At 45.2% G+C, this 11,576-nt stretch overlaps 1 protein-coding gene across 1 annotated transcript in view; it reads right to left on the bottom strand.

Moving 5' to 3' along the window:
* Positions 1-650: 650 nt before the first annotated feature.
* The window catches only part of bmp1b (bone morphogenetic protein 1b), a 23,720-nt gene continuing 12,794 nt past the window's right edge, over positions 651-11,576 (bottom strand). The window contains exons 8-20 of the mRNA XM_030770166.1: positions 11,533-11,576; positions 11,190-11,292; positions 10,759-10,875; positions 9,821-9,966; positions 9,452-9,647; positions 8,653-8,778; positions 5,958-6,118; positions 5,283-5,463; positions 4,917-5,042; positions 4,420-4,547; positions 3,951-4,164; positions 2,977-3,227; positions 651-785 (exon numbers count right to left, since the gene is read on the bottom strand). The exon at positions 11,533-11,576 is cut by the window's right edge and continues 72 nt beyond it. Coding sequence (XP_030626026.1) covers positions 651-785; positions 2,977-3,227; positions 3,951-4,164; positions 4,420-4,547; positions 4,917-5,042; positions 5,283-5,463; positions 5,958-6,118; positions 8,653-8,778; positions 9,452-9,647; positions 9,821-9,966; positions 10,759-10,875; positions 11,190-11,292; positions 11,533-11,576 — 1,928 coding nt within the window. The remainder of the gene's footprint in view (positions 786-2,976; positions 3,228-3,950; positions 4,165-4,419; positions 4,548-4,916; positions 5,043-5,282; positions 5,464-5,957; positions 6,119-8,652; positions 8,779-9,451; positions 9,648-9,820; positions 9,967-10,758; positions 10,876-11,189; positions 11,293-11,532) is intronic.

Here is an 11,576-nt window from a genome sequence, read left to right as displayed (position 1 = left end):
GAACAAACAAAACAGAGACGTCACCTTAATAGAGGTTTATTTGTTCAATGTTGTCCCTTCAATTTCACCACGTAAGGCAAACAAAGGCTAGATCCGTGCCTGTTTTCACCGTAATATAATTTAGCAAAGTTTGTGGCAGATGAAACATTAATGTCAGTTCCTTCTAATAATTATGTACAGCTCTCAAGTAGTGTGCAGTGCCAGAGATGTAACGTCAAGAGTGCCATAAATACATAATTACAAGTCAATCTTTCAGAAACGCTGCAGGGCAGAGGAGGAGGCGGTGTTGGGGGGGGGGGGGGGGGGGGGGGGGGGCGCTGTGGGAGCATGAGGATAACCAGCAGACAGATCTCACTTCCTCCTCTTTCTGCGTTTCCTGCTAGATCTCCATAACTCCCCACAGACCTCGTGTCATGCCAGAGCGGTGTATACCCCCTCGTCCTTGACTTGGCAACCCCTTTAAAGATGATTTAAAAAATACAAACAAACAATAAAAAAAAAAAAAAAAAGAAACACTGTGTGTCGCTGCATGGCTTGGCTCCGTACAGTCATCAAAACAGGCGGTGGAGTGGTTTGGGTCCTGGGTGGGCCCTCTGGAAGCCCCCGCATGTGTCGTGGTCTCCTCGGAAGACTCGTCACCTCCTCATAGGTCACTTACTGGTGTGCAACGTGTCCTGGAACTTGGTGCTGGTGTAACGCACATGAAAGCCCTTCTTGTTGATGGTGTCGTCGGAGTGGAACTTGAGGACGATGGCGTCTCCGGCTGAATAGATCTCCTCTGGAGGCTGCAGGAGGCAGGAGGGACACACCACAATTACAGTCTGCGCTTGAGAGATGTTACGCAACACGTTCTTATCTGTGTCTGAGAGATCTTATCTGACATGTGTACTCCTACGCAAAAACAGTAAAACAGTACGCATGGGAGAACTCTAGGGACCAGTCCACTGAAGAGTGTGAGAGACTGGAGTGAAAAAGTTCCAGGGCACGCTGTTAACAAGGAAGTTTGGACCACAGAGGTTAGTAATTCAAGATTAGAAAATGTGGATGAATCCTCTGGATTTAAACTCATCTGGTTCTATAACAACCCAGGAAAACCATTTCAGAAAACCACGGTTATCATGAGTGTGTTAGCCATTTTGTGAGACGGATAAACCGTTAAAGACCTTTTGGAAATGAAACGTCTTGAATGAGAGTGCGTAACTACACGTGGACACAGACGTGAAAAGGTAAACGCTGTGATGTTAGGCGCGGCGTAGAAAGAGTCTCACCCCAAACTTTCTCCATTACTTCTTAGCTCATCAGTTACAGTACATAATGAAATGGACATATTCAGACATGCAACAAGATCCTTGGCTTGAAACTGAACAGTCAGCTTGTGAAGAATTCTCTATTAAAGACTTGCCATTCTTACCCCAATCAATCAAAAAACATAACTGCTATAAGGTCATCACCATTTCAACAACCCTGGAAGCTTGGTGGAAAACCAATAAGATCACAAATCACCCACTTAAACCATGTAAACTCACACCAATTTGGAACAACCCCGATTTCTTAATCAATAAGACCGCCTTCACATTTAATACCTGGAAAAGTAAGGGAATCACCCACTTACAACACCTGTTTGCAAATGATAAATTCTTAACCATCCATGAACTAACACAGAAATATAACATGACCCAACCAAACTTTTTACAGTACCTCCAGCTTAAAAATGCACTAAAAAATAAAATACAACTTTCCAACATTGATTTACAACCACCACCATTAATAGAAAAGATAGCATCCATTTCAACATCTGAGAAACCTTTATCTAAAATATACAAACACATATCATCACCAAAAGAAGAAGCACTACCTATACCAATAACAAACTGGGAAAAAGATTTAAAAATTAAGACTGATCTCAGTTTCTGGAAACAAATATGTAGCAACATCTTCTCCATGACAAACAACTCCCAACTACAGCTAATCCAGTATAAGGTCATGCACAGAACACACATCACCACCCGTAGAATGCACCTCATGGGCTTCACCAATACAGATATCTGTCCACAATGCACCCTCAACACAATAGATTGTTATTATCACTCTTTCTGGCAATGCACACCAACCAAAAATTTCTGGCAAGCCATAATATTTGAACTCTCCAAATTTCTGGGTCACAGCATTCCACTGTCCCCGTCCCTTTGCCTTCTAGGAGATCTCACACCCATCAGTCATATTCACAAATACCACAAGATCATACTTGTCACCTTAACAATAGCCAAAAAAACAATACTCCTAAACTGGAAATACAGGCACAAACTTTCAATATCACAATGGCTTAATCTGTTAACAGACTACCTCTCAATGGAACGAATCACAGCTAAAAACAATAAACAGACCAAATTATTCAGTAACACCTGGGAACCCATCCTTGTAGCTCTGAACTTTCCAACAAATTGACCCCCCCCCCCTTTTTTTTTTTTTTTTTTTTTTTTTTTTCTTCCTCTCTCTCCCCCTTCTTCCTTCTTCTCCCCTTTTCCTTTAATGGTATCTAAATGTTATCTTCCTGCTTCATTACTATCACTACATTATTATTATTATTATCATTATTATTATTATTTATTATTATTACTATTATTACTAGTACTACCATTATCATTATTACTGATCTTTCCTACTAGTATCATTGTCACTGCTATCACTTATGATTACTCAGTGTTATAACTATACCGATGATGATGATTATTATTATTATTGTTGTTGTTGTTGTTGTTGTTGTTATTGCTGATATTGTTATTGTCCTTTTTCTTCCTCCTCCTCATCTACTCCTCCTTCTTCTTTCCCCTCTTCTTCTTCAACTGTACCATAATGGCTCTGTGACAGGATCAATGTGATGTCTTGTTCTATGTTATGTGTCCCATGTGTGTGTATGTATGTCTGTATGTATCAACAATTAAAAAAAAAAAAAAGAAAAAAAAGAAAGAGTCTCACCCCAGATCCACAGTATCGGCCCAGCCTTGGCGCCTTCACGTCAGCTCCGTCGAACAGCTCGATGTAGTCGTAGCCACAGTCAGCCTCTTCCTCCACCTCGAAGGTGTGGAAGATCATCTCCACCCCGTAACCCTTCTCCGCCGAAATCACCCACTGGCAGTCCAAGGAGCCTGGGTAGTTGTTGTCGCCGAACTGAGCGTGGGAAAAGAGGTCTTTGGTCTTGACCTCTGCCCTCAGGACTCCCCCACACTCTGGAAACACGAGTGGACAGAGCATGGGCCGTATCAGGCACAGTGGAGCCAGTCCCCAGAGGACATCAGCATTAGCAAAACAAACAAACAGACAAACAAACAAACAAAACAAGCAAAAAAGCTTTTCTCTGTAAAAGACTGCTATGTAAGCATTAATGTTCACCCCTCTCATATTTGGGTGCATCATAACACGTAACTCGTTGTGATGAAATCATTAGACTTTTCTGGGGTGACGGAACGAGAGCGGTTTTTACATCCAAACCTCACGAGAGGAAAAGCACAACAGTTTATGACAAACGTCAGACGCTGAATCCTGAGAACAGCGTCAACGAGATGAAACACATCACAGAGTTTACTTTGAAGTGTCAAGCAATGGGTATGTGCTTCTTTTGAAGAAATTGTTCCAGGAATTTGATATCAAGATCCATCCAGAATTCTTTAGTAGCATGGTTAATCTGCGTCATTTGGTAATTAAACAGTTATATAATCGTAACAAAACAAGTCTACATGTGAGGTTTGGATAGCACTTGAGGTTGTTATGAAAAATTAGCACATTTGATTAAATTAAAAAATAAAAGAAAAAAAACCTAATTAAAAGTCTAAGTCATTGATTGAAAACCACTCTGCAGCCTAACAAACACGCGCTTAACCATAAGGAGAGGCCCATACGTGGAACATTTATTTACAATTTATTTTAACAGTTTTCCCTCAGACCACTTCTACCTGCGGTGTATGTCGCCTCAAACCCCCTCTTCTGCACCGAGTTGTCGGAGAAAAAGCGCAGGAACATCCTGTTGCCGGTGGAGACGACGGGCGGCGGTTTTTTACCGCCACAGAATCGGCCTAGGCTTGGCGCCCTGCCATCACGCCCGTCATATATGTGCAGGTGGTCGTACGCACACTCCAAATGGGCCTCCATGTCTATCTCATTAAAGGCCTGAGAGAGGGGGAGAGAGAGAGAGAGGGGGGGGGGGGGGGGGGGAGAGGGAGAGAGAGAGAAAGAGAGAGAGAGAGAGAGAGAGAGAGAGAGAAAGGGGGGAGAGGGAGAGAGAGAGAGAGAGAGAGAAAGGGAGGGAGAGAGAGTGTATGTGAGAAAGTGAGTGAGGAAGACAGGCAGAGACAGAAATATACTAGATGAGAAAGTGAGTTACTTAGATGAACACGGATATGAACTGGTGAATAGCGAACAAACCAGTTTGATGCGGTGACCTGGAGTAGTGGACAGAGTCCAGGTGCAGGCCTTCTTACTGGGGTACTGATCTGGCCAGTTGGGACTGGTTATAGTGCCTGACACACTATTAATGACGTGGTCACAGCCAGCTGAAAAGCCCAAACGGGACTCGAGTCAGTGAGGAAAGAACAGGTTAAGGCCCTTATAAGCACCCTGGAGTATGAACTGGAGTCATTAACACTTTAACCTCCTCAAAACATCATGAGAGGAGACTCATTTTAATGTCAGTCAGGCAAGCTAGGAAAAACAAATCAGTAAGAGTCTGGAGAAACTATATCATACAAAACATACTTTGTTCGAAGAACTGGCTTATCTAACGGACTGAAATGTTCTGAGGGATGAAACGGCACACCATTTGCAATCGTTCATTCAGAGATATTTTTTACGGCCTTTAAACTTTTACAGCTGGTGTAGAAAATTGAGGAGAAGGAGAGAAAGACTGAATTTTGATCGGGTACCTTCTTTACAGTCGTGCTTGTTGTCGTGCAGGACGAAACCACTGCGACACTGACAGCTGTAACTCCCAAACGTGTTCACACACTCATGCTGGCAACCACCGTTCTCCTTGGAACACTCGTCCTTGTCTGGAGGGACACAGCAGAATTTTCACAAACCCGATGTGAATACGTTAACAAAACGAAGAGAGCAGAACACAAGGCTGATTTCAGGCCCTAAATATCCAACTAGCAGCAGTTCTCCAGTGTCTCACACACACACACACACACACACACACACACACACACAACAGGCTGTAAACAAACATGTTTTTAAACATCTTTTGACAGAGAGAACAGTGCCCTTTTCCAGTTTATTCTTAGCCTTACCGGAGAAAAAATAAGCCTTAAAGCCCTTCTTGGACACCGTATGGTCAGACTTGAATTCAATGTGCATGTCGTTGGACTGGGAGGTGATGGCCTCTGGCTTCTCTGTCCCGCAGAATCTCCCATGAAGCTTTGAGTCTCCGGACAAACCGCTCCGCACCTCCACGTAGTCATACTTACACACCTGAGAAAAGTCACACTCGCATACCTGAGAAAAGTCGTACTTACACACCCGAGAAAAATCGTACTTGCGTGCCTGAATAAAGTCGTAATTGCGCGCTTGACAAAAGTCAGACTTGCACACCCGAGAAAAGTCAGACCTGTACACCCGAGAAAAGTCAGACCTGTACACCTGTTAAAAGTCGTACTTGGACGCCTGAGAAAAGCACCTCAGCTATTAAGAGGTCGTCCTTCAGTGTGAAATGAGAAAAATCTGCAACGGCGCTGTCAAGATGTTCACACCATAAAATTATAAAACCTGTTTAAAAAAAAATGATAAACCTTGACAATAAATGATAACATAGTTATGGAGCCTCCGAATTTTGCCTGTATTGTTTTTGCCACAAAATTCAAAATCCATGTTAATTTTGTTACATAATCAAGGCAGAAACCCCCCCCCCCCCCAAAGAGATAGGCTGTCCTTCCCAGCTCTCTCAGACAGCCTTTTTTATCACTTACATCATTTCCCTCCGTCTCAAAGGACTCGAACTGCAGCGTGATGCGGTACTGAGATGGGGCCACCAGCTGCCACACACAGTTCTTGTTGGGGGGGTAGTCGCGGGGCCAAGCGGGGCTGGTGAATGAGCCGTTCAGTTTCGTAATGAAGCCTCCGCACGCAGCTGCTGAGGGGGGGTTAGAGACACACCACACATCGTTTTACGTCAACACGTTGATAATAACCTTTGACGGAAAAGCAGCTTCAGTCTGTCGCTGGCACGCCGTGGTCTCGGCCACGCTGGTTAAGAGTGACCACGGGGGGCTGACTGAAGCCTCTTTCGTCTAGACACAAACAATGAGACTCTCTATATGTTAGCGATCAATACACAGTCACAAGGCAAATCAAACGGATGAATCCCACCGCCTCCCACCCCCCCGCGCAAATGTGACGCGGCATCTTTCACGGGAATAACGAATACTCCGCCGTAATGTTCCAATCCAGAATATTTGTGTCTGAAATTGAACATCTAAGCAACAGACTCGCGTCTGAGCGAAGACTCTGTCTGCGCATTAAGGCTGTCTGGTCAAGGGGCCTGGTCCCTGTGACCTTTCTTGAGATGAGAGGCACCGAAATGACATCGACACTGTTTGTTCCTGTGACAGCTCCGTCGAGAGAGGGCGAGGAGACACTTTGTAACGGAGATCGATTAAGACACAGAGGGACGGCGGGAGAATGATCTATATCCAAGATGTTCTCGGTGAGAACCCATCCTGTCCAAGCCCGACTGAAACAGCAATGATCGAATCCTTTGGTCCACATCAACTTCGCTACTGCTGCATGTTTCACTAACTCCGTGAAATTTCCTCGGGGAGAATGCAGCCGTCTCCTTCGTGGCCTTGCATGGAGCGTTGTCTGACTATGATAAATCCACGCAGGTCCATGTGAGGGGTTCAGCGACTTGTTTCATTGCTGAAGATATAGATGAACAGGGCAGGCTGCTAGTACAATGTCCAAGGCAATTTCTGACTTGAACAAAGGGATGAATACCATATCAATGAGTAATATATCCACTGCACAGTACCAGAGCAGCGTTTGGGGAGAAAAACGTGTTTAAATCTAACATTCACAAAGCAGTTATGCTGATGATGTAGGATTTCAGGTTTATCTGGCAGAGACGGGACTCTTTGAATTTGACAGGGTAAAGAGCAACTTTAACTAAAGTCACGTGTCAGCTAACGTTGGGAAGCTCTGGACACCTCAATTCACTGTTCCACCACAGCCACTCGAAAGAAAAAAAAAAACAAAAAAAAAACCCCAGATTGCATAAAAGCTCTTATGTATGTATTTATTTATTTATTTATTTAGGCTCTGGTGAATAGCTCTGATCATACCTTTCAATCAGAGCCCAGAGTGAAGTGCCATTGAAATGATGTTATTCGCTACATCTTCTTTTCCAATCAAGACGCAGCAGCAATGTCTCACGTCTGCCCATTCTTCCACTCTCTCGAGATATCAAAGAAAATCAGCCGCGGAGTCCATACCTGGGCACTACTCCATTACCTGCCATGACGCACGGCGGCGGAGGTCTTTCATTAGAAGCTGCTCGTTTGGATTCCTTCCAAATGAACAGGTTCCGCCGGGAATAAGAACCGGCCGTGTGATTTACATCTACATTTTACGTTGTACATTACATTTATTTAGCTGATGCTTTCATCCAAAGCAACTTACAAGTGGGGGAAACAATTCAAGCTCCAGTACGGTGAGAGACCTATGAGTAAACATTGAGTATTACGTCTGTTTACAGGCGCAAGCAATAAGAGTGAGTTTTCTTTCAAGACAGAGGCAGGAGAGTAGGTAGAGAGGAACGCAGTAGGTGCGAGTGAGGCATGTGAGGGTGTTAGAGGTGTTAGGGTGTTAGAGGTGTTAGGTGTTAGGAGAGGAGGTATTCTCAGAAAAGGTGAGTCTTCAAAAGGTTCTTGAAGATAGAGAGGGATTCCCCCTGCTCTGATGGCAGTTTGTAGATTGTTCTGGACGGGGATTTGGTGTCAGTAAATTTTCGGTGTGAATGACGCTGCAGTGGGATGGTGAAATTACTGTGTTTCATCAACATCAGCACAAACATCTCATTCCCATGGACCCGTGAAAGGTCTCTATGTCCATGGTCACCAAACGATCCTCCTGGTTTTGCTATCGGCCAACCACTGCAGTCTCTGATTGGCTGCTCAGAACACAGACTCGTTTTCCCTTTAAAGAAAATGAGCCTCTAAACACGAGATGAAGGTGAAAATCAGCTGGAATGAGCACTCAGGTACTGGAACTCTGCCAAAATGTGTTCCACTTGGGAATTGCAGCCTTCAGTGGCCAAAACAAAAGAAAAAAAGACCAAAAAACCCCAAAAACAACCAGAAGAAAATGGATCCCAGACCTGCATTACGGTGCATTGTCAATAGCTCTAAGTCAGGGGTGGGCAAATCCGGTCCTGGAGGGCCAGTGACCTGCCAGGTTTTTGTTTTCACCTCTTAGTTACCTGTTGATTTTCACCTTGAGGACAGGTGTGCACGCTCTGCAGCCAATCACAGATTGTATTTAGTTAGCTGACAAAGACAACAGCAGGACCATGGCCCTCCAGGACCCGGATTTGCCCACCCCTGCTCTAAGTAAAAGATCTGTCTGAATAGAGTTTAATGTGTGTCGTGTACGTGAGGAGTCACTTACCCTCACAGCTGCGGCGGTCTGAGGTCAGCTCGTAGCCCGGGTCACACGCACAACGATAACTCCCAAGAGTGTTGATGCAGCGCTGTTCACACTGACCCTTATCTGGCCTCGCGCACTCATCGCTCTCTACCAAACAGGACCCAAACACACACAGCACAGTGCCTGTTTACACACCAGTCCAAAAGGGGAACTGGAAACGTGACATGGTTACACGGCTGTGCTCGATTCAGCATTTTTGGAACTTATTCCCATTCTGTCCATTTTTTTAGAGGCTTGAATTTTGAACTGGAGGGGTGACAACAACCCAACAGGATGTAGAATTCTGAGTGACAGGAAGGGCATTTAATTCAACACATATCTCCCAACAACAGCAACAAACCCTACCCTCTGACAGATCATTCATCGCCAGATGGCCAGACGCCAGTCAGAAAATTAACTCCTAAACTCTGAACTGAGAACAGCCCTTAAATGAGATGACCACCCCAGAGGAGGACCAAAAGAGTTGCATTTGTATGCATTGCAAAGTCTCGTATTCCGGCACTTAAACTGTATGGGTGTCCACTGAGAGAAATCTTAAGACAACATTAGACCACATTAGACCACATTAGACTACATTAGACCACATTAGACCACATTAGACTACATTAGACTACATTAAACTACATTAAACTACATTCAGTGCAGCTTTACAGCACATTTATTACAACTAACATAACATTCATGCAGTCATCTAATTATCACATGAAAATCCAGAAATTCGAATGATCTTCCCTGACGTGGAAACACGGCAGTCTATAACCTTTGAAGAAGTTAGCGGCAAAACCAGCTTTGTTGACTGATGCGTCGGACACGAACTTCATCCACAGCTGGTTGGAGCTGCTCTTGATGTCGTCCGGCTTTTCGTAGCCACAGAAACGTCCAAGTAGAGGGCTGCTCTCCGAGTCGCCGTCCCGCACCTCCAGGTAGTCGTACGCACAGCTGTCGTGTCTCTCGATCTGGGTTTGAGGAAAGGGAGGAGGAGGGCACAGTCACGAAAACCTGCACCCCCCCCCACACAACAGCACACACACACACCACCGGACAGGTAACGGGTACAAAGAGCACAAAAACCCCCCCAAAAACCTCTATCAGAAAAACAATTGCTTTTTTTGTTTTTTTTCTCTCTTACCTCAAAGGACTGGAAGCTGAGCCCGACGAGGAAGCCCTGGGTGACGGTGATCTTCCACACACACAGCTTGTTCGGCCTGTAGTCGTCGGGGTAGTTAGGCGACTGGATCTGTCCGCTGTCCCGTTTCACCTCCCCGCCACAAATGGCTGCGAGGAACAGTAAAGACAAACACGCAAACATGCTCAGGTTCCTGTTGAGCATTCAGCACCCGTCAACTGTGAAACTACATCGGTTTTGAAATTGCCGAATGATTGTAAGTGAGTAAGTTGGAAGTCAGGGGAGGTGCGATTAGCGAGATTGAGCAGAAAGAGGTCAGAGGAAGCGTGGACAGTGAGGTTTCACAGCAGGAGGTCAGTAACTTTTTCACATTTGAAATTATGTCGTTTATGAAATTCATAGAATTGGTTGGTTGTGCAGAGGGAGGACAGAGGAAGTCTCGTCACCGAGACTGCACAGGAGGGGGTGCGGTAAGGGAGACTGCACAGAAGGAGGTGCGGTAAGGGAGACTGCACAGAAGGAGGTGCTGTGAGGGAGACTGCACAGAAGGAGGTGTAGAAAACGACACTGCAGAGAAAGCAGTTCCGACATTGGATGTTTTCAGAGGGTGGTGGAATTGTCCATACGGTCAGAGGAGGTGTGAACAGTGAGACTTTGCTGAAGGCACTTAGAGTTAAGCACAATGATGCTGCCCAGAAAGAGGTGAGAGGAGGTGTGGATACTGAGATTGTGTGAGAGGAGGTTAGAGGAGCTGTGGACAGGAAGATTACCAGGAGGTGGTCAAAGGAAGTTTTGTCAGTGAGACTGAGGGAGAGGGTGAGAGGAAGGATGGTCACTGGGAGCGAGGAGAAGGAGGTCAGAGGAGGAGTGGACAGTAAGGTTGTGCATAGGGAGGTCAGAGGAGGCGTGAGCAACGAGGAGGTGGCGCAGAGTGAAGTCACCTTCATACACTGCGGAGAAGCCCTTTCCCACCCAGTTACTGCTGGTGCGGAACTCCACCCACAGTCGGCTGTCAGTGGAGACGATTGGCCCAGGGAGCTTGTCTCCACAGAAACGACCTGGAACAAAGCACACACAGCAGGGGCCTGAGCACAGCATTACAATGGCTTTGGCACTACCAAGCTCACAAAAGAATCATATGTCTGTTCAGCATGGTAGTTAGGAAGTGGTCAATAATAACAATAATGCTTTAACAAAACGAGCTTGAAATCACGAGGAGCCGCTGACAACTCATGCAAATCACAGAGCGCAAAAAACACACAGAGGGGGAAGTGCGTCTAACCACAGAGGCACATAAGTACATCTATTTTATTATTATTATTATCATTATTACTATTATTTACCAAAAAAATGCTTATTCAGAGAGGAAGACCTTTTAAGTTAGCTTTTCTCCAGTAACCATCACGGACTTCCACGTGGTCATACCAACACAGGTGACTCCTGTAAAGGTCCATGGATGTGAAGGTCAGAATGATCTAGAAAAGGGGCGGAGCCTTAAGTTATAACATGTCAGCGGGTTCTCAAAAACACCCACAAAAGCTCTTCAAAATGCCTGTGACAGATGTTAAGTCAACAAGTACCAGGCTCAAGAAACAAAGAAATGACAGAGGGCGGTCAGATTTGTCCTAATCTTCACACTGCATTCCAAAACAGAAAAAACACGTAAACAACAAAACTGTCGACATCATCTTTGACAGGGCATCCTGTCACGTTACCTTTTCCCCGGGAGTGACGGATATTCTCCAGATGCAGTGGACGT

Source organism: Chanos chanos, chromosome 3, assembly GCF_902362185.1.
Source record: "Chanos chanos chromosome 3, fChaCha1.1, whole genome shotgun sequence".
Taxonomy (NCBI): domain Eukaryota; kingdom Metazoa; phylum Chordata; class Actinopteri; order Gonorynchiformes; family Chanidae; genus Chanos; species Chanos chanos.
This window is presented reverse-complemented; position numbering and strand designations above follow the sequence as displayed.